At 39.8% G+C, this 23,522-nt stretch overlaps 2 protein-coding genes across 2 annotated transcripts in view; one reads left to right on the top strand and one right to left on the bottom strand.

The window, feature by feature from the left end:
- Positions 1 to 1,841: 1,841 nt before the first annotated feature.
- On the top strand, positions 1,842 to 7,744 carry COX11 (cytochrome c oxidase copper chaperone COX11; the record flags this gene model as incomplete). The annotated part of the gene is made up of 4 exons (XM_080713204.1): positions 1,842 to 2,238; positions 4,793 to 4,948; positions 6,897 to 7,022; positions 7,562 to 7,744. Exons 1-4 carry the CDS (start codon positions 1,888 to 1,890, stop codon positions 7,742 to 7,744), a joined length of 816 nt encoding a protein of 271 aa, XP_080569330.1. The 5' UTR covers positions 1,842 to 1,887.
- Positions 7,745 to 9,882: 2,138 nt separating this feature from the next.
- Positions 9,883 to 23,522, bottom strand: part of TOM1L1 (target of myb1 like 1 membrane trafficking protein) — a gene marked incomplete at both ends in the record, with an annotated part of 48,300 nt that continues 34,660 nt past the window's right edge. The window contains 6 exons of the mRNA XM_080712609.1: positions 9,883 to 9,946; positions 12,844 to 12,925; positions 13,362 to 13,467; positions 15,485 to 15,536; positions 20,970 to 21,066; positions 22,731 to 22,848. Coding sequence (XP_080568735.1) covers positions 9,883 to 9,946; positions 12,844 to 12,925; positions 13,362 to 13,467; positions 15,485 to 15,536; positions 20,970 to 21,066; positions 22,731 to 22,848 — 519 coding nt within the window. The remainder of the gene's footprint in view (positions 9,947 to 12,843; positions 12,926 to 13,361; positions 13,468 to 15,484; positions 15,537 to 20,969; positions 21,067 to 22,730; positions 22,849 to 23,522) is intronic.

Raw genomic sequence — 23,522 nt, forward strand, 5'->3', positions numbered from 1 at the left:
TTGGCCTCCTTTTAGTTCTTCAATTGCATCTGGCCCTTTCCTTCCTTTGAGCATTTGTATGACCTGGGATTGCCTTATTGTGCAGGTAGCTCCTTATCATGGTTCAGAACTAGGTTCAAATGTCACCTCTTTAGAAAGATCTAACCTTACTGTCCCTCCTCCTCATCACTCTCAATTACTTAATGTCATTCCATTGGCTTCCTTGCGCTGATTCTTATCTGAAATTCTCTTATTTATGTATCTGTTACTCAATTATCTCCTGAGTCCTTTGGAAGAAAGTACACTCCACAACAGAAGTGATCTTTTCTGACTTGCTGAGATAGCCACAGCTGATTGAAAAGTGTCTGGCCTACAGTAAGAATGCTGTAAGAAAATCAATGTTGAATGGCAGTTTTTCAGGCCTTCTGTATCCTTTTCCAAAAAGTGGGTATAATTAGACCAGCTTTATCCATTAGAAAGAAAGCCTAACTTTTACTAAATTCTCAGGCACTGTGAAAATTATCTTATAGGCATATTCACATTAACTGTTAGGATTTCCGTTTTGTAAATGAGGCCATCAGGTCTCAGAGAGGTCAAATAACTGGTTTACGACAGGTCAAGGAGCCGGGCTTGGTGACGCACGCTGGTAATCCCAGCATTCAGGAGGCTGAGACAGGAGGATTGTGGTTTGTGGACAGCCTAGTGAGGCCCTCTGCAACTCAGTGGGACCCTGTTTCAAAATAAAGAATTAAAAAGGAGGGCGGGGGACTAGAGGTGTAGCTCGGAGGTAGAACCTCTGGGTTCCATCCCCAGTACTGGGAAAAAAAAAAAAAAAAAAAAGGAAGAAAATATACAGGGCAAATCAGAAACCATTGCACATGCCTGTAATCCCAGTACTTGGGAGGCTGAGACAGGAAGATCATAGACTGAAGGCCAGCCTCAGCAATTTAGCGAGGCCCTCTGTTACTTAGTGAAACTCTGTTTCAAAATAAATATTAGGTCTGGGGTTGTAGTTTGGACATAGAATACCACTGGATTCAATCTCCAGTACCTCCCTCCAGAAAAATGGCCCAACCAAAAAGACAAGGCAATGTGAGAACTGGAGTAAAAATGCAGAACTGAGCTTAATAACTTTTTCATAATTTCTAGGAAGATACTTCTCTTTCAGCAAAATCAACTCAGCCGACTGCCCACTTTGGTCCCAGTTTGTCTTTTGGGATAGCTGGAGAAGGCTACTACATCCTCCCCGGTTTTGTTTTTTTCTTCTCCCAAGATGAACATCCCCATTTCCTTCGATCCCTAGGTTAAGTGGTCCTCAAGTCCTAGCCACTCCCTTCTGAACAAACTTGGGTCTGTCATCATCTCTCTCGCTTCAGGTTGTCGCTGGGGCATCAGAACCTTGAGATCCGATCGCCCAGGGACTGAGAAGATGCAGATGTCGAGAGTGTCAGCGAGGGAGGGCAAACACAGCAGGGTCCCCGAGCGTCGCGGTCCCCGCGCCCAGGTGCAGGGCAGTGGACAGCACCGGGAGCCCGCGCAGGGGTTCTGGCGGGAGAGCCGCCGCGGGGGGCCGCCAGGTCCAGACAAAGGCTGGTGGAGTCTAGGAGAGCAGGGGTGCAATCCCGAGTGATGATGAGCTTGCCCGCGAGGGAGCGAGACGCGCCCTCCTCGAGGTACGCCAGAGAGACACCGGAGGGAAGCAAAGTGGGAGGAACAGCCACGAAGCAGAAACGCGAACCTACCCGCAATCCGGCAACGCGGCCTCCGTAGCCCGACTCCGAGCGTTGCCACCTGAAGGAGTCTGGTAGCCAAGGCAGCGGCCGGCTCGGCCCAGATCCCGCGAGACGAGCGAGATCTCGCGAGACGTGAGTTCTCGCCCCTGACAGGCGGGCGTTCTTTCCGGGGGTTATGGGAGGGCTCTGGCGTCCGGAATGGAGGCGCCTCGCTTTCTGTGGCTGGCGCTGGAGCCACCCTGGGCCTCCGGCCGGGGCCGCGGAGAGTGTAGAGCGGTTTCGTAGGACAGGAGGGGCTGGGAGAGGGCTAAGGCGGATCGGGACATGGGAGCGCCCGAGGCTGGCCCGGGACCCGGCCGCGAAGTGGCCGCCGCGGCGCCCCAAGGGCTCGAACCCCTTCACCCGCGCGCAGGAGGAGGACTGGCGGCGGCGCAACAAGACGGTCCTCACCTACGTGGCCGCGGCCGCCGTGGGCATGCTGGGGGCCTCCTACGCCGCCGTGCCCCTTTATCGACTCTATTGCCAGGTAGGGGCTGGCGCTGCCCCCTGCACGGCGCGGCCAGGAGGGGCGAGGTGCAGGACCGATCCCGCCACCGCCGCCACGCTGCACGGTCACGGTGGGAAGGGATGGCCAAGGTCATCCATCAAGGAGGAAAGCAGGAGCTTGGTCAAGGTCACCGAGAAAGTTAGGGGAAAGCCGCAGGTGGAAGCCTAATCCCCATAGTTGAGTGTGTTACCACGCCGAAAGTGTAAAATTCATCTCTGAGCTACACCGCAGTGGCCCGCAGCCTCTGCTCGGGTACCCGGCAGTCTGCTTTAACCTATTGCTTGTACCTGCTTCCAAAGTGTAATTCGTATGAATACATTCATTCTGTGAGCCTCGCGTGGTTTATGTGCTAAAAGTTAACCCTGGTAACGGGAGTACTGGACTGTTTCTTGTGCTTAAACTCTGATGGGCCTCTGTATGTTCGTTAGTTCATCCAAAGAAGCATGAATGAGGCCTCTGATGAGGCTTTTGCCCTCTTTTTTTTTTCTTTTTCTTTTTTATTTTTTTGCGGGTCTGGGGATGGAACCTAGGGGCAGTCAACCTCCGAGCTACAACCCCTGCCCTATTTTCTATTCTTTATTATGAAACCGGGCCTCACTATTCAGCTGAGGCTGTTCGCAAACCGCGAGGCTCTCAGCCTCCCGAATGCTGGGATTACAAGCATGTGCCACCACGCCCGGCTGGCTGTTGCCCTCTTTACATAAAACTGTAGTGCACTTCAGGCTCGCTTTTAGATAAGAAGTTGTAGTGCAGTGGTGCTGAATGTGGGCCTTAGGCTCAATGGCGTCATTACCTGGGAACCTGTTGGGAGTTCTGATTCTTGGACCCAATTCCACAATTACTGAATTAGAAACTCTTGGGGGCAGGGAACCAGCAATTTGCATTTTAATACTCTGGCTGACTTAGAGGTAGCATCCTGGCAGAAAGGCAAGGAGTGGGGGAGGAAAGCTGCCCAGTTCCTGGCAGGCTGGAAGGAGAGAGAAAGGGTAAAAGAGGCCAGGGACAGGTACAGTCCCTCAGGCCAGGCCCCAGTGACTTCCTTCAGCCTTGCCCCTTGCCTGTAGTTTTCACCACCTCTCCGTAGTCTATTCAAATTATTAAACCATCAAATGGATTAATCCACCGATGAGGTCAGAGCCCTTATGATCCAGTCTTTTTGCTCCTGAACACTGGGGCACTGCCTAACACATGAACTTCTGGGGAACAATCCAGGTCTGAACCATTAACAGATTTATTCAGCTGGCGCAGAACTAGAGTCCAGGACATCTTTTCAGTGGGCTTTTCTCCTCTTTTGTCTATTTTAATTTCTTTAAACATTGAACTTAGAAACATGAATAATATGTTAAGGGATGTTAATTGAGGGAGGGCATGTAAATTTTTTTTTTTACTCAAATTGTTTAGGAGAAGGAGTTTTGTCTTAAAATTCAAACATTACAGTACTTTTGTGCAGAAGAATATAGCTGTCTGTTAAACAAGGTTAACGATTTGTCCTCTGATTCTTTTGTGATTATTATGTAATTCAATAGCATTTCCTGACAGGTGAGTGAAGCTAGGTAATTTGCATAACAAGCAGAAGATAGTCTAACAAAGTACCTGATGATAGATAAGGAAATGATTAATAGCAATGGAGATAAACAGGAAGTGTCAGACACAAATTATGATGGCTTATGATAGGCTGATTCTGTGGCCAGAGGAATCAGGTGCTCTGATTAAATGGTGATCTCTGTAAAAGGTGTGTTATGCAAAGAAGTAAAGAAAATTGTATAAAAACATTAATCACCTGGGCATAGGTGGCACCTGCCTATGATCCCAGTACTGAAATTACAGGAGACTGAGACAGGAAGATCCAGATTTGAAGCCAGGTTTAGCAACTTAGTAAAACTTCGTTTCAAAACAAAAAATAAAATAGGACTAGGGGGTTTAACTTGGAGGTAGAATGCTCCTGGGTTCAATTATTAGTACCACAAAAACCAAAACAACAACAAATTCATTAATCGGCTCAAGAAAATACTTATGATACTGTAGAAAAGCAGAATATAGAAGTGGAACTACAAAGTAATTTGGACTATAGAAGCTATACTATGATAAAGAACCAGAAAGTGGAAATATTTAAGTATTTTCATTGAAATGATCAGGCCATGGTAAATTTTATTTCTTTTAATGAATAATAGTTAATAAAAGGTACAGTAATAAAAGAAGTATATTTAATCAAAGACTAAATTGGAAATTCTGTGCTCTATTATCTTTGATAAGTTTGTTCTAAAGAATCTGTTTTTCTCAAGTAACACACTTTCTGACAACCCCAGATCACCAAGGGATTGCTAAAAAAATGTAAACCACTTTTAAAATATAGGCTCTTGATACCCCCCAAATGGGCAAACTATTAAATAATTGTAGAAAATGGTCAATGGTAGCTTATAAACTTGGCTCTAACTGGATTTTTGCTTCTAAAAGCTAACTTTTATCCATTAAATAGGTCAGCACCTGTAAGTATTGTTAAAATGTATGTAGGGTGTTTTGTTGTTGTTTCTAGACTACTGGACTTGGAGGATCAGCAGTGGCAGGCCATGCATCAGACCAGATTGAAAACATGGTGCCTGTTAAGGATCGGATCATTAGGGTTACCTTTAATGCAGATGTGCATGCAAGTCTCCAGTGGAACTTTAGACCTCAGCAAACTGAAATATATGTAAGTAACAGGCATGATCATTAGATTACTTTTATCAATGTAAAATTTGTTAATCACTTAAACTGCTTCACTCATCTCCACTTAATTTCAAAATAGTAACATTCCTTGAATAATTTCATACTGAATAATTTATGGGCTCTTACTATTTTGAAATGACTAATTTTTGATAGTGCTCTACGCCTACTGTAACAAGAATATATACTTTAAAGTTACATAATAGTAAAAGTCAGTTTGGAACAATGAAAAATGCCACCTGTTTTTTATTAGAATCATGTTGTTAGGAGTTGACTCAGCAGTCCTCTGGCCACCAATGTTGTATGTAGCAGCAACAATCATGCTATATGGCTTCTTGACTTTTCCTCAGGTATAGCTTAGGGAAAATGTTGAAAAATACTGGTTATTTTTTTGGTGGTACTGGGGTTGGACCCAGAGGCTTTCTACCTCTGGGCTGTACCTGCTAGACCTATTTTATATTTTATTTGGAAACGGGGTTTCACTATGTTGCTGAGAGCCTCACTAAATAGCCGAGGCTGGCTTCGAACCTGCGCAATCCTCCTGTCTCAGCCTCCCAAGCACGGGGACTACAAGTGTGCGCAACCACGCCCTGCAATGGTTATTTTTTAAAAAGTAGTTAACTGGTTTGTATCAACTGTATCCCTGTTCAGCACAAAGAACAAAATTGAAGGTTTTTGAAGAAAATTATATCAGTAGATAGTAAACTAAAAAGATTCTTAGAATTTTAACTGACTGTAATCTTGGGAGGATTTTAACTGAAATCCTTTCCTTAACTAAGGATTAGCCAGGATTTCATTTCAACCCTCATTAGAAAACCCTTATAAAGGAGGGTGCAGTGGCACATGCCTATAATGCCAGTACTTAGGAGACTGATACAGGTGGATTACAGATTTTGAGTCCAGCCTCAGCAATTTAGCAAGACCTTGTTTCAAATTTTAAAAAAGGCGGGGGTGGGGGTGGTAGGGTGGTAGGGTGTATAGCTGGGAGGTAGAATGCCCTTGCGCTCAATCCCTAGTATGGAAACAAAGAAATGAAAAAAAAAAAAAACTTGTAAATATTAGTGCTTATCCATTTTAGTAAACATCTAAATCTCTTCAGTGATTTAAGGATTTTGTAGTTGTGATTTTTAGTTTTGTTTTTTGCACTACTGGTTATTGAACACAGAGGCATTCTGCTCCAAGCTATACTCCCAGTCCTATTATTATTATTATTATTATTATTATTATTATTATTATTATTATTATTTCATTTTGAAATGGTCTCACTTAAGTTGCTCACTAAGTAGCTGAGGCTGGCCTCAAATCTGAGATCCTTGTCTCAGCCTCCCAAGTACCGGATTACAAGTATGCACCACCATGCCCAGGTGGGTTGTGATTTTATATTAGATCCAATTACATGGTTGTATACAAGGTCTTAATGAGTTGGTACAAGTGACAGACTATTTTTTGGGACGTGTTTATTTTTTTAAACCTTGCTATTTTATTTTCTCAAAGCACTTTTTTTTGTTTTGCTTAAAAGTTCTATTCATTCAGGTTCATTTTGATTGTAATTTAACTTATTCTGATTTAAGGTCAATTTAATATTGGTATTCTTTAAGAAAATGTTCATCATGACATTCAGTTTAATTGTCATAGGAGTTATGCTTGGCTTGACTTGAACACATTTTAAATAACTGAATGAGCGCATTATTGCCTGAAGACCTCAGCTATACAAGAGGATAACTCACAGCTAATTATGATGCCTAAGAGCATTGGATGTTCATTGACATCATCAAACGTGGGATTAAGCATAGGTTTGTGGGAAATATTCACAAGATATTTTACTAAACTTGACTTTAGGTATTAAGATCTAATAAATAGGAATATATCTAATTTAGTTGGGAAAAGAACTGTATGAAATTTAAAAGTATTTATAATGTATACTTTTAAAACAGGTGGTACCAGGGGAGACTGCACTGGCATTTTATAAAGCTAAGAATCCTACTGATAAACCAATAATTGGAATTTCTACATATAATGTTGTACCATTTGAAGCTGGACAGTATTTCAATAAGATACAGGTAAACTGAATGCAAGCTTTATAGAATATGGGAAAGCCAAACTCGTCAGTATAAACTTATTACAGTGTTTCAGTAGATCTTTTTTCTAAACTTCAAGTTATTTTAATCTTCATAGTTTATATCTGCTATGTAGAGTGTGAGAGTCAAACCAAATATCTACTTTTAAGATTAGGAGTAATTTTTATTTTCAATCTTTAAATAAAACTTGGTCTGAGGTAGAAAGATGTTATTATTACAGAAATGGTCTATCAAAAGCCAGGTGTGGTGGGGCATGCCTATAATCCCAGTACTTTTGAGGCTAAGATAGGAAGATTAGTTTTTTGTCCAGCCTCAGCAACTTAAGACCCTGTTCCAAAATAAAATAAGACTGGGGGTCTAGCTCAGAGGTAGAAATGCCCTTGGGTTCAATCCCAACCAAGTAACACATACACACACACACACACACACACACACACACAGAAGAAGAAAGAAATGAACTATTACTTTGTTATAGGAAATATACTAAAAATGTTATTAAAATAATTTTCTGTAACTTCTAGTGCTTCTGCTTTGAAGAACAAAGACTTAATCCCCAAGAAGAAGTAGATATGCCAGTGTTCTTCTACATTGATCCTGAATTTGCTGAAGACCCAAGAATGGTGAATGTTGATCTCATCACTCTTTCTTACACTTTTTTTGAAGCAAAGGAAGGGCACAAGTTGCCAGTTCCTGGCTATAATTGAAGTAGCAACCAAGTCCTACTTCAAACTTATGATTTTTGAAAAATCATGTATCCTGCCTTCTCAGAGGAGAAATATTCTACAGTAATGTGAATTGAAGCCTGTATTTTAAATTGTTCTGCCTTTTTTTTCCTACCAACTTAACCCACTTAAAATAGAACATGCTCAGATTTTATCATGAAACCCACATGACTAGGTAGAGTATATGTATGACTGTTAAGTAAACTTTATCAGAGTTTAGTATTAAAACTACTTTGTTTCTTAAGTATTCAGGCATGGACTTGACCATTCAGCTTAATTCTCGAGTTGCCTTCCAAATTATTAGCCCTCCATACTTGGAGCAGTGAATTAAAACCCCAAAACTTATGCCCAAGGTTATTTTTTCCAGGCCATAGGTCAGAACTTTGGATCATGATTATTATTAATTCCAAGACAGTTGGCTATACTTTTCCTTCAGTGTCAACAGTTACTATTTTAAATCTCAAAGTGGAAGAGGGGTCACTAAGTCCTAACAGCTTGCCTAAAGATAACACTTTTATTTCAAATTGACTTTTTTCCTTTAATATGTAGAGCTATTTTACATTCAGAGTACTGAATAATTACTTGGAAACTGTTATCATGAAGTTGAAATAAAACACAAGTAGTACATCTATTAGGCTGTTGCATTTACTCTCATAGTTCCAAGTCCCTGAATACTAAAATGTCAGGATAGGATTGTGAAGATTTACTGAACATAGAAGTTCTGGGAACAAAACTCTGTTAAAAAAAAAAAAAAAGATTCATTAAATTATTTTAATAGTAATTTATTTGTCATTGTAATTTCTGTAAATGAATTTACAGTTTATTCTGTTTTCCAGTAGTCTTTATTCCAAACAAAAATGTTAATTATAGTAAATTTGGCAGGAATAAAAGAACATTTAGTATTATAAAGAATCATATTTAAAGGCCACCTGATACATAGTCTAAGTGACAGTTCAGGACATTTGAAATATAATTACAATCATCAAGTCTTTACAACAATTATAAACCAAACTATTATTTATAAAGAAGTGCAAATTGACTTTTACATTCAATTTTAGTTAAATGAAGGCACTCGATATTCTTCCTGAATAATACATTTAGTTGCTCACATTACATCGATTTGGAATTATTTTTAGTAAAATAATCTTCATATACTCCTATCACAGCTATATGATGACTCATTTCCTATATGGAAGAGGGCTCTGCCACATGAGATACTGCAATTAAACCTTGGCCTAAGTACTATGTAATTTTTCTTCTGAAGTTTCAAGTAAATATTTGTTACAACCAAGTCTACTAAAACAAATTCTCAGTATTGTTCAGGAGCCATAAATGTTATTTTGGAATGGTTACTGTTCTCTTTAAACCTTGTTACAGCAGAGACAAACTGGCCCAGGACAGCTTTTCTATGATCCCAGATTCTTCCAGGCCTTGGAGCTGGACAGGGTCTGCTCTTTAGGGAGCTGGCACTCCTGTGCTACTACTAAGCTGATTATCCACTTTACCCTGAAATAAAGAGAAGAAAATTGGGCAATCATCCAGTCCTCCTCCCCTACCCCATGACAACTTTCTCTTGTTTTTTTCTACTGGGAGGCTGAGAGCCAGTCAAATGGAGGAAAGGTGGGGATATACTTCTATGGGGGGGTGTGGAGGGAAATACATAAAGGTAATAGGTCACAGGTAACCAGGCATTGGAGTAGTAAGTAGATGGAATGACTAGTGCAACAACCAGGAAAAGCCAGGCTATTTGGAGGACTAGCAGTGAATGGGTTCTCAGTCTCAGTTACAGGTATTAACTGAAAGTTAAAGCCACATGCCTAATTTCAGTGGTAAGGAGTTTCTTTTGACCATATGTCTTTATTAGGATTAATATATCTATCCCATAAAATAACTTCTGCATTCCTAAGCAGCATTATTTTTAGCCGACAGCATCACAAAGTATTTCATTAATGAATAGTTCGTTACAGTTGAAGCAATTCAGAGGAACTCTATGGGATTCACTCCTATATTTCACTAACCTAAGTGTTAGGCAGTCCTTAAAAAATGTAAATACCAAATACAAAAAGTGATAATTATACCAAAAATGTATGGAATGTAAATTTCATAAGTTGAAATCTACCTCAACAGTCACTATGACTTTTAGCTCCTTCGTGGGGATGAACATCAATTTCTTCATAAATAGCTCTGAAACAGACAAAGATCATGGCAAAAGTGTTGTATATCAATTTCAAATATTGTTTTCCTTTTAAACTACCAACACCATAACTAAAACTTTAAAACTGTTGGGGGAGTTCAGCCAAGTTAATTAAAAAAAGAACCTCTATCCTAAAGCTTGGATTCTAGCTTTATTAAATTACCATGTTAAAATTTCCATTGTCAGCCAGGCATGGTGGTACATGCCCAGAAGCTTACAGAAGAATTGCATGTTCAAAGTCAGCCTTAGCAACTTGGTGAGGCCCTCTACAACTTAGTGAGAACCTGTTTCCAAATAAAATAAAATAGGGCTGGGGTATAGCCCAGAGGTAGAAGCCCCCCTGGGTTCTATCCCCAGTACCACACCAAAAAAACAGAAAATTATATATCTTTTTTCATATGTGTTTTTCAAGACCAATTAATTTTTAATATCCTCAATTCTTTGTATTATGTCTTACATGTTTGTAGCTAAGAAATAATCTATACTCACAAACATGACATGCATATACATAATATAGCAGAGCATGGCTGAGAAAATCTCAAAAATTGTAATAATAGTACTTCCTGAGGTCCCAGCATAGTCCTGTAATTTACTGAGTTTCTCTAAAATACTTTGTCTTTTATTTCCCACAAAAGTGTCAACCTTCACTTTCCTTAAAACACTTATCTTTATATCTCAGGAAGAATCCCTTTTTCTATTGTGTATGTGTATGTGGTACAGGAGATTAAACCCAGGGGCATTTGAACACACTTTCCCCCATCAGCCCAATTTTATTTTTGGTTTTGAAACAGGATCTCACTAAGTTGCTTAGAGTTTCACTAGCTGAGCTGTCCTCAAACCTGCGATCTTCCTATCTTAGCCAGCTTCCCATATACTGGGATTATAAGTGTATACTACCATGCCTGGCTGAAACCTTACTTCTTAATAAACTAAATGCCTTAAACTGGGCATGGTGTCACATGCTTGTAATCCCAGTACTTGGGAGCTAAAACAGCCAGCCTCAGCTACTTAGTGAGACTCAGTTTCAAAATACAGAATAACAAATAGGGCTGGGGGTATATAGCTCAGAGCTAGAATGCCCCTGGGTTCAATGCCCAGTGCTGCCACCATCCTATACTTCCATGATCCTATCTTCCTCTGGCTTCTCAAACATGCCATTCGGTCGTTACTCTCCTTCCTGGATCCTCAACCTCTCCTACTAGACTCTCGCCCTCACTATTTACAGGTGGTCCAACACCTCCCATTTTACAGCACCCAGTGTGGCCCTCCATCCTATGTCTATCTACAGTAACCACCTCAGTAAATTTGTGGTTGTCAAACCACTTCCCATCATCTTTTAATATTTAAGTTCTAGGAACTTACTGACCGCCTCTGTTTCATATCTTACTTTTTAATGTGCTAAAACCTGGCTTCTGTCCCTGTCAGTTCACCAAAATGGCTTATTAAAACATCAATGATTTCCATGTTACTCAGTCCACGATCTAGTTTTCATTTCTCAACCTCTTTGTCCTGAAGAGTGTTCCTCAATTGTTCACTCACTTCTAATTTGCTTTCAAATTAGTTCCCACATCTGGTACCAAGCTCCCTGTTACTTTCTTTGCTCTTGGTTTTGGCATCCTTGTGAAGACAGCCTGGCTCTTATTCAACACTAATTAGGCAACAATCACAGTCCCTAGCACATAATAAATATTCAATAAGTAAATTGTGGTTATGTTCTCATAAATGTATGTCCTGCTGGAGCAAAAATTATTCACCTAAGGCTCATGAACAACCAGTGATGTGAATATTCTAGAACTTTTCTGCAAGATTCCATACTTTTTCCTTGGAAGGAAGTTCCCAGGATTTCTTGAGACTTCCAAAGGAACTGAGACACTCTAACCCCTGGAAAGTTAAGCCCCGTAGCAAGAGTTCCACAGTTTTACCCTCTCTGGCTTCTCTGTTATCTCAACTTTGGTGCCTGTGATACTGCCATATCTACTTATAGTTATCATCTAATTAATTTGAGTATAACCAAGAACTTTTCTACTACCTATTTGGGTGCAGAAACATAACATACCAAGTTGTTAAAAGCATACCTAGTAGCATGCCACCACATGCTACTGCCAGAAAGGACATTTGACCCAGAGCCACCCCAAGTAAACACGGACTGAAACTACAAGCCAAAATGAGCCTTTACCCCTTACCTAAGGTATTTTGTCCCAGTGATGGAAAGCTAATACAAATATTTTACTAATCCATTTCAAGTATATTATCAGATGTAATGAAGACTGAAATTTTTTGATACATGTAAGTTTTCCAAAAGAAAGTTAAAATATCCCATCATCCTGGAATTAATTTGTGTCACTAATCAGTGACTAGTGCCACTCTCAAGTTAGAGAGAATCTGACTTTCTGCCAAGATGTCGATGAAGAATCCACTCATGTGCATGTTGAGTCCAGTTATTCCTTAATACACAGCCTCAACAGTTTTCTTTTTTTATATTTATTTTTCTTTTTTATTTTTGGTGGTACTGGGGTTCCTGCAAACCCCTCTACCTCTGGGCTACACTCCCAGACCTATTTTATACTTTTTATTTGGAAACAGGGTCTCCTAAGCCAGCGCGGCTGGCTTCGAACCTGCGCGATCCTCCTGTCTCCGTCTCCCAAGCACGGGGATTACAAGCGTGCGCCACCACGCCCGGCCAACAGTTTTATTTCTGTCATAAGGCTGACAGCAACAAAGTTCACTAAGAGCAACAACCACCATAAAACCTCATAAATCATTTTTATAAGGCCATCAGTTTCTGCCAAAGCCTAAAGAAAGTTAAATGTATAACCAAATCCTGTTATCTCCGCTATCAAAGGGAACCAAGACAAATTATAAGTGAGTTATTTTGTAAATGACTTACTCTGTAGTGACATCAGGCGCTAAGGGATCAAACTCCATTACCTCGTAGTAATTGGGTGGCTGGAGTTCATTCTTTTTCATCGCTTTAGGTGAAAAAGATCAATAAACACACATGCTTATGAAGAAGTATACATGGTATTCTCATATTTAACGTGATAGGATATAATATCCAATTTAGGCTTCAAATACAAGATTTTAACAAATGCAACTGAAACAAAACAGACTAGGGTTCCAATGTTTCTCCCAAACTCAGCAAATCTATATAACAAGATTTCTAAACCTCAACTAAAAGTCCTTTTACGTTGGTGTTCTAAATACAACACTTAGTTCAACTCAAGCCTTTTCATAATCTCCTACTGGCAGTCATAATCGTATCCACCCAGAATACACTTGGTATAGCTTGGAAATGAGCTCCCCTAATCTCGCCTCTATCTGTCCTCAGTTACTAATAAATCTCTGGCAGACTCATACATTTTTAAGAGTTTCGTGATTTGATGCACATAATAAGGTCTCGTGTACCTGGATGATTGCTGGGCAGAGATGGCAGCCTCTGGTTTGATGGCGTTGCTGCAGGGGTTTGTGGGGCAACTGGCTGTAGTAATACAGATTTTGAGTATTCTGGGATCTGAAGAAGGCATAACATCAGTTAAAACATACATTCTACAGGAGGCTTTTTTCTTTTCTTTTTTAACGTAGACTTTAGTTTTCCAAGAGGCACTGTTCCAAGAACCATATATACCTGACTGGAAAAGAACTAGTAATTTTAAACTATTACTTTAGTTTTGAAGGTAATAACCACTTTTCTGCCTGGTTTCATGCTTACTGCAGTCCATTTTCCCCTATAAAATGTAAACATTAAAAAAAGAAGTTGCAGAATTGCAACTTCAAAGAACTAGCAGAATTGCACAGCTTGGCCCAGGTTTTCTGTTGTATCACTCTTAATATGGCATTCCAGCCTTGGATGAGGGGGAAAAACAAGACAAAACTTAAATCTATGCTGAGGCACACAGTGATTCTATCAAGCCTGGATTAATAGGGTAAAGATAAATCTCTGAATTAGAAATGCTTCTCTTATAATTTCCTTGTTCATTCTATAAATATGTCCTAGGCACCTATTAGCTGCCAGGTACTATTAATAAAGCAGCAAACAAAGTGGACCTGCCCTCAAACATCAGACAATCAGCAAATGTAAGTGAATGTCAGATGGCATGTGCTATTTTTTTTTTTTTTTTTTTTGGTACTGGGGATTTTGGTCAGGAACATTCTACCGCTGAGCCATGCCCCCAGACCTCTTATTGTTTGAAATGGGGTCCTGAAGTTGCTGAGGGTCTTGCCAAATTTCTGAGGCTAGCCCCAAACCTCAGCCTCTGGCATGTGCTATTTACAGTAAAATGGCACCTGGTAATGGGGAGGAGGGGCTGGGGCGGGATTCTGCTGTGACAGGCAGGAGTCAAGGAATGTCTCATCACTGGGAACATTTAAGCAGAGACCTGACTGAAGCCAGGCCTGCGATCATCAGAAAGAACACATGTTCCCAGGCTCTGAAGTCGGGGAGGCCAGTATGGTTGGCCAGAGTGAGCCACAGGACAGATGCAAGAGCTGAGGCTGGAGAGGTATCGGGCAGGGGCAGATCAGCACTTCAGACTTTTACTGAGTAAAACAGCGAGGAAGGAAGTCATAAGCGAGTTTGGAGCAGTGAGAAACATGACTTTCTCAAATGACTGCTTTGGCTTCTGTTTTAAGAATGAGCTGGCGTGAGGGTTCCAAGGCTGCGGCGCCTACCCATGGTGGCTTGCTGGGATGCAGAGGTGGGGGCTGTGAAAAGTGGCTGGAGGACAGACATATTTTAAAGGTAAACAGGTGGAGATCAGGCACTATCTCCCAGGGTTTTCTATCTGTACAACCGGAAGAGTGGCATGGACATTGACTGCGCTGGGAAGTGAGCAAAGAGCAGGTGGAGAGTGTGGGCCAGGCAGAAACCAAGAGTACTGATGAGTGGACAGGAAACAGACACACTCTGAACTGAGGAGAATGGTCCGGGCTGGAGATATGAACTTGTAAGATGTCAAAATGTGAAGAGTTATTTCAAGCTGTGAGAACAGAAGACCGTGGAGGAATGAAAGGAGGAGAAGTCTGAAGCTGGAGCCCTGAGGTGCCAATGCTAAGAGGTCAGGAGAGGGAGCAAAGGCCAGGGGAAGAGGTGAAGAAGAAATAGAAGGTGAAAGGAGAACTAAAAGGGAATGGTGCCTGAAAGCCACTTGTGTTGAACGGAGCATGTGACCAACTTTGTCACATGGTGCCAATAAATCAGGTAAGGTGAAGACTGAGAATTGCAATTTTTGTCTGTTTTTTATCTTCAGTACTGGGGATCAAACCCAGGGTTCCATGCCTGCTAGACAAGTGCTCTACCACTGAGCTACATTCCCAGGCCAGGAATTGTGGTCTTTAACCATTTTCCTAACAGAAGTGAGACACCTTGTCTATCTTAAAGAGAAGATTAAAAATCCTAACAAGGGCTGCAACAACTCAGTACAAAAAAAATGCTGAGCAGGACATGAGAGTTAGTGAGCAGGAATTTTTTTTTATGGCCAACGATAATCAGCTGACTAGGCTCGATGCCAGAAAAGGGTTTTGTTACTTACATTGTCATATGTATGACTTGAGGCGAGGTTTTGGCTGGTCCTTTGGGCAAACCTAGGATAGTGTGATAACACAGCATGATTACCCTACAGTGAGAACACAAATGCAAAAAGTAAGAAGATTTTCCTACAATATACCAGCCAGCTGACTGCACAAAAGCAATTATTTTATTATAACAATTGCCATCTGCTTTCAGTGCCCCTGCAGGTCGTGGATGCCCAAATGGTAGAGACAGCAGACATAAAGCATTGTCCTTTGGCAGAAGTAGTCTTGAGACCCTGGGACATGCCCAGTGTAAATAACGAGAAGAGAGCCGCCAGTCTTTCCATCAGGGTAACCACCATCCCATCACTTCCTGAAGGATGAGAAGTGGCGCGGAGTAGAGGTGAAACAGGAAGGTGAGGTGTGAGGTCCCAGCTCTGGATCAGGTGGAGCAAACAATTTTATCCCATCTCTCCCACAGAATGCAACCATGAGAGCTGGAAAGAATACTTGGAGCAGCCAGTTGAGGACTCCCAAAAGTAAACAGCAAGCTGATAGGGAAAGAAGACCAGAATTCAAGTACCACTGAACTGTCAGTGAATTTGCCACTTTTGTATTCATTAACTGTCAGTGAATTTGCCACTTTTGTATTCATTTGACCTTCATGCAATGCAGCCTGAATTAAAATACAGACATCAGTGCAGACAGATAGGAGAAGTACTCTCATTTTCATGTAAGGAGCAGAAAAGAGGAATCCTAATGCTCAGAGACTGGAAATCCCAGACCCCTTTATCCTTTCTCCCTGTCTTCACATCTCAAACCACAGGCAGCCCCCAAGTGAGGCAGCAGAGACAACAGGGACCTGCAGGAGTTAAAACTCTGAGTGAGGGCACCTTCCTCTCCTGTAGCTGGAGCTTTGGTGGGAGGATAGGGGAACCCCTGTTCTTTCTTCCACTCTGTCCTGCCATTTGGTTGTAGGCACAAATGCAGTCAAAGAAACGTGTGATATAGGATAACTTACACTCCAGTTAATTACTTGAGAGCCAAAAAGGGGAGTCCCAGGAAACCAGAGAGCACCATAGAACTCTCACAAAGATGGAAGAATTCAGGGAAACAATCTCATCAAGTTGCTTATGAAATCCTGGGCTTGGCCTGTTAATGTCACTCCACAGATCAGATTTCAATCTGAATGCCAAAAATGTTGAGAACTAAACACACAACCCGCTCTCCAGACCTTAGATCAACTACTAAGTCATACATAGGCAGGACAAATTTGAACAGCAGAGCAAAGACTTTGAAAACTTGGCTGACATTGGAACCACAATCAATAGGGCAGGCCAAAATTTCGACCTGTATCTAGTCAATTGTTTGCCTACTAAAATAAAAATATCAATTCTGGACATGATTTGACTAAGACCATGCATCTCATAAAAAACATTAAAACCACTCACAATTGCTGGGCAAGGTGACATTATGCCTGTAATCCTAGCTACTTGGGAGGCTGAGGTAAGAATACTGCAAGTTTGAGGCCAGACTTGGAAACTTAGTAAGATTCTGTCTCAAAATAAAATAAGAAAATAAGGGCTGGTAACATAGCTCAGTGGTAGAGTGTTTGCCTCATATGGGCAAAAACCCTCAGTTCAATTAAAAAAAATATATATTCTCTAGTAAGAAAGAAAGCAAAAAGAAATATTGAACTGTTATCTTTTAGTCATCAAAAGCTTGGTATCAGACAAATGAAACTGTTTTGTGAGATTATCATCGTTAATATTGGATAAATTGCTATAAAACTAGATGTCAACCACTAAGCCAAGCATGGGAAGGAGGGATGGGGAAGGAACGGGGTGGGGATCGGGTAGGGGCTAACTGGGCGATATGTGCATATATGTCTACAAAAGTATTTTCTTTATACCATTATGATGTATGAATACATTGCACCAATAAAAAAAATTTTGAAAAAAAAAGCCCAATATAACCTAAAATTACTAAGCATGTAAAAACCAAAAAAATTTCAACTTGTATTAGGAAAACAATGAACAGACATGGAAGTTGGAACCATCTCACAGTGATTTTTAAAGTAGTTATTTTCAAATGCTCCAAGAAGCTATTGGAAACATACTTGGAAAAAAAAGAAAGGTAAAAATGGAAGTCTTAGAAAAAGAACCCGAAGATATAAAGAGCCCAATGGGAGCTTTAAAACTGAAAAATATAATCATTGAAAACTTATAGAATGAATTCAACAGTAAAGGGAAATGACAGAGGAAAGTCAATGAACTTGAGCATAGTTCATAGAAACTCTCCAATCTGAACAGAGAGAAAGAAAGAAAAGAACAGCTAAACAGAAAAGTAAGAAAAGGCAGCTAAACGGAACAGAACCCTAGACACTCAAGACATGACACAGACCTAACAACTATGTCATCAGAGCCCCAACAGGAGGGTAGAAAATGTGCAGTGCTGAAAATAAAAAATAAAAAAAACATATTTAGAGAAATAAAAGCTGAAAACCTCACAAGTTTGATTAAGGACGTAAACCCACAAATTCAAGTTCTGTGTTATGTATTATACAGTGCCTTTCCCTTGAAAAAAATGTATTCCAAATAAGTGTTACCTTATTTGGAAAAAAGGGCCTTTTCAGATTTCATAAGGGTCTTAAGAGTCTTAAGATAAAATCCATCATTTTGTATTAATTGGTTGAATGTCAGGTGAAGGTGGAGGCAGGAACTGGCATGGTGTGGTCAGCAAGCCAGTGAGGCCAAAGAATTTGAAGTCATCAGAATCCAGAAGAGGCAGCGAACAGATTCTCCACTCAAAGTCCTGAAGGGACTGAGTTCCAGACTTCTCGCCCCCAAGAACTAGGATGGAATAAATATTTGTGGTTTTAAACCTCCCGGTTTGTGGTCATTTGTTATGGAAGCCACAGGAAACTAATATACTCTGCCAACCCCAAACGAATAAGATATCATGTCCAGACACGATGAACTGTTTAAGACTGGAAAATAAAGTATTTAAAGCAGACAGATAACAACACATTATAGAGAAATGGCCATTCAGATCAACTCATTAGAAGCCATTTAGGCCAGAGAGAGTAGAAGGACCTTATAAAACTGCTAAAAGAAAATAACTGAGCCCAGAATTCTATATTCAATGAAGCAACCCTTCAGGAACAAAGATAAGAACATTTCGCATGAAATAAAATAAGATATTTTTGCTGCTGATAGATGTTGTCTCAAAGAATTACTAAAAGAACATCTTCAGGGAAAAGGTAAATTGCACCAGAAGAGAAAAAAAAAAAAAAAAAAAAACAAGAGCAACAGAAATGGTAAGTAGTGAGTAAATATAATAGACTTATTTTTGAGTTCTTTAAAATATATTTGATGGCTGCAAGCAAAAACTATGATATGGTCTTTGTTTTATAATATATATAATATAGAGAGACAGTATATAAAATAACTAATAAAAAGGGAGATTTATATGGTGATAAGATTTCTATGTTTTGCTTCAAAGGCTAAACATGATTAAATAGGCTGAAACATAAAGTACAATGTAATCACTAAACCTCCCTTTATATACACACATATATACATACAACATATAAAAATACTCAAATCACAACAGATAAAATGAAATGGAATTCCAAAAACATTCTAATAATCCTAAGAAGAGGAATGGAAAATGAAATAAGGAAAAAAAAAAAGGAATGGACAATAAACAAATTATACAATGGTAGACCTACCTACATCCATCAATTCCATTAAATGAAAATGGTCTAAACATTAATTAAAAGCCTGAAATTATGAGAATACTTTAAAATGCATGATTCAACTATGTGTTATCTATAGGAAACATATATATATATATATATTTTTTTTTTTTTGTAGTACTGGGGATTGAACCCAGGGGAGTTCTACCTCCGAGCTATGCCCCCAACCCTATTTTTAATTCTATTTTTGAAACAGGGTCTCACTAAGTTGCAGAGAGCATCATTAAGTAGCTGAGGCTGGCCGTGAACCTGTGATCTTCCTGTCTCAGCCTCCCAAGTACTGGGATTACAAGCTTGCATCCCCCACCTGGCTTAAATATTTTGATATGGTCAAGTAGAAAGTTATATCATGGAAACACTGATTTTAAAAAAACTAGTGACTATATAAATATCAAAGCAAACAGTAAAGTAAGGAAAGTTATGGGGGGCATTATATAACAATACAGGATCAATTCATCAAGAAGACCTTACATTCCTGAACACATATGTAAGCAATGACAGAGCTTCAAGATGCAAGAAACAGTATCAATTTTATACAATTTCTTCAAGAGAGGTCACTCTCTCTTGCCTCTCTTAAATCACCACTCTTTTTACTTTCTTCTGTAACTTTCCTGTATTTCTTTATGCAAATTTGGGCAAATATTAATATACACAGACTTTTCCCCATTTTTCTACAAATACAAGATAATGTATATACTACTTGGCATCTTTTTTTCCCACTTACTTAATAATAAATATAATGGTGACTGTCTCTCATATATGTAGAGCACATTTTCCTCTTAGCTGCTTTAGTAATAAATTATACAGATGTTTGTTTAACCAGTGCCTGATTAATGGGTACTCGAATTGTTTCCATTTATTTGCTATTGCTCAAAATGTTGTAAAGAATGATATAGACACCAGTTTGTATGAAGGCAGGACAAATTATTAGGAATAGAACTGCAAGTTCAAAGCTCAATGCACTTCTAAGTTTAATAGATATTGGAACTTGCCCTTATAAGGGTCACATAATTTTGTGATAATATGTGTCTTTTAATAGCTAATAAAGCCTATTATCAAACACTTGGACTTTTGCCAATCTGAGAGGTTTAAAAAAAGAATGCCCTGAAGTTTAACTTGTTTGCCTTTAACTCTAAGTAAAAGGTGAGTATCAGTTTATGGGTCATTGATATTTCTTTTTTAGTAATCCATCATTTCAGATTTGCTATTTTACTATGTGAATTTTGGCAAGTTCTATTCCTGTACAACAGAAATAATAACAGCATTGACCCAAGAACTTTGGCAAATATTACAAGAAGTAATCAAAAAATCATGGAGCACTTGCTGTGTGCCTGGCATTTCATGAAACTGGTGTGGTCACTATTCTACATTCTGAACCTCATGCCTTTGCTCTTCCCCTTGTCACCCCCCACCCCCGATTTACACTCAAAAGTAATAGAAACAGAGACAATTTATTGAAGGATTATCCTGTACCAAGTTCTATATTAGGAGTTTTACAGAGAGTATCTCATGAACCTTTATTGAGACTCTTAGTCTCAAATATTCTTAGGGGAAAAAAAAAAGAAGATTCACAGTGGCTAAGTATCTCTGCCTACACTCTGTGGCTAGTAGGAAGCAATGCTGAGATCCAACTCAGGCCTATATGATCCTTAAGTCTCTTCTTTTTTCCACTATACCTTGTTTTCTGAAACATTGGGAATCGGAATGTCACGTTATTAATTCTGCAGTGATGCTGACATACTTACAGGGATATTTCTGTATTTTCCAAGGCTAGCAAATCCACATGTGGATAAAGACTGGGATTCAAGTTGTTTGTTACAACAAGACTTGGAGAGCTAAAACCTGGAACACAGAATGTATTTATTTCAAACATCTCTTTTTTTTTTTTTCCCCCAATCACTTATGGGACTTTCCTAGTTTAAAAACAAAACAAATTAAAGAGATTAATTTAGATTATTTCAGTCACTGGATTTCCTTTAAGAGAGATTAAAAAGCATTGTTTATGGGAGGGAGTAACAGACAATAATATAATAGACAAAAAGACATTTCCTATCACAAAAAGAAGTTGGAAAGGAAACAAATATATTGGGATTTATAAATTCTCATGGTGACCTAGAATGGAAGGAATTTTCCATGGTCTGTTTTGCCCACCACAAATGAAAGTTTTGGGTTTTATGGAGCTCTATCCTTACTTCTAAGCTCTTAACTTGCTGTGATCTTAAGTGAGACACCATTAAGGGAATAATTATACCCATCCCTGAAAATTCCTGACAAAAACCCAAAAAATATTCTCCAAGGCAATGAATTCCCCACATCTCCCTGCCCTACATAAGCAAGCGGTCAATATTATAGAAATGAAGATAGCTGGAAGAAGCCACAAATTCAGGAGCACTGAATAATTTTGCTCTGGAAACAGTGGATAATGTAAGATAAAACCATACTTATTTAGAGAAAAAGAAACTGATTTTAGCTGGGCACAACTAAATTTTAGCATTCTTTTTGTTCTTTTTCTGGGGGGAGGCACTAGAGAGTGAATGCACTGGCATTTTACCTCCAAGTTATACCTCCAGCCCCTTTTTTTTTTTAAATTTTGAAACTGAGTCTCACTAAATTGCTGAGGGTCTCACTAAATTGCTGAGGCTGGCTGCAAACCTGCGATCATCTTGTACTAGAATTACAGGTGTGTGATGCCACACCTGGATCACCATCCTTACTTTTGTAACTTATGGCTACTAAGGAATAACCATAACAGAAGATTAATAAATAATATAGATGACATAAAAACCCAATATTATAGGCCGGACATGGTGATGCTCGCTTGTAATCCCCGCACTTGGGAGGCAGAGACAGGAGGATCGCGCAGGTTCGAAGCCAGCCGCGTGCGCTGGCTTAGGAGACCCTGTTTCCAAATAAAAATGTAAAAATAGGTCTGGGAGTGTAGCCCGGAGGTAGAAGGGCTTCCAGGAACCCCAGTACCACCAAAAGAAAAAAAAAAACAATATTATGATATATCTTGTAAATATTAAAAATGTAAAAAAGTCTCAAAATTCAGGTGGCCAAGAGGTGGCAGAATCAGGATTTCAAAAGCTTATGTTTTCCCTCCACATTTCACTACTGCATAGATTATGCTTCATAATTCCTAAATGTCTGTCTGTATCAAATATCCCCTTACCTGATGCTGTGGTATTGCAGAGAAACCCAACAATAATAGCGTGTAGGTTCAGAGGAGATTTAAGCATTGGCTGTCTATAACCTCTACAAGGCAGGCCAGGTGAATTCCACAAGATTTTAAGCCAGAGGGATGAGTTTCCAAGACCTCCTCCCCCAGAGATATCCCATTCCTGTACTGGGTTTGGCCCAACTATTTGCCAGTAGGTAATTACATCTCCTGATACAATTCTCTGATATTCAAACTGATCTCGGTCTTTCTCAGGAGACATTTAATCAAGGGCATTGTTGCACATCAAGCTCTTCTGCTGGTTTGAAAAGGCCCAATGCTTATTTACTTAAATCTGAAAGCTGAGCATTCACGTTGCTGAGCTCTCCCTGCAGGGCCATCGGCATTGGAGTGCTGGGAGTTAGGTCGAGGAGATCACAAGATGGGGCCGAAGGCTCACTGGCAGTCTGAAAACAAAACACACAGAAGTACAACTTAGAAAAATCTGTGTTGTGTCATTTATTGTGGCTTTCTCTCCATACACTCTCCTTTGCAGAAGGAAGGATTCTGGGTGGAGGAATCATGAGGAAGAATTCTTTTTTTTTTTGGTGGTACTGGGGATAGAACCCAGGGGCCTTCTACCTCTGGGCTACACTCCCAGACCTAGTTTATATTTTTAATTTGGAAACAGGGTCTCTTAAGCCAGCTAAGGCTGGCTTCGAACCTGCACGATCCTCCTGCCTCGGCCTCCCAAGTGCGGGGATCACAAGCGTGCGCCACCACGCCCGGCAAGGATTCTCTTTTCAATAGGTAAAAATAATAAGCCAGCCGGGCATGGTGATACATGCCTGTAATCCCAATACTTGAGAAGCCGAGACAGAAGGATTACAGACTCAAGACCATCCTCAGCAATGTAGTGAGACTCTCAGCAATCTAGAAAGATCCTGTTTTTTTTTAAAAAAAAAACTTAAAAATTAAAAAGGGCTAGGAGTATAGCTCAGAGGTGGAATGTTCCTGGGTTCAATCTCCAGCACCTCAAAAAATAAAAAAAATACACAGGCAATGATAGCACAATCACATCTCACCACCTTTATGGGTTCATACTTAAACTAGGACATCTTTGTGTGACCTCTTATTCAAG

Source organism: Muscardinus avellanarius, assembly GCF_963383645.1.
Source record: "Muscardinus avellanarius genome assembly, chromosome: 16".
NCBI classification, from domain to species: Eukaryota; Metazoa; Chordata; class Mammalia; order Rodentia; family Gliridae; genus Muscardinus; species Muscardinus avellanarius.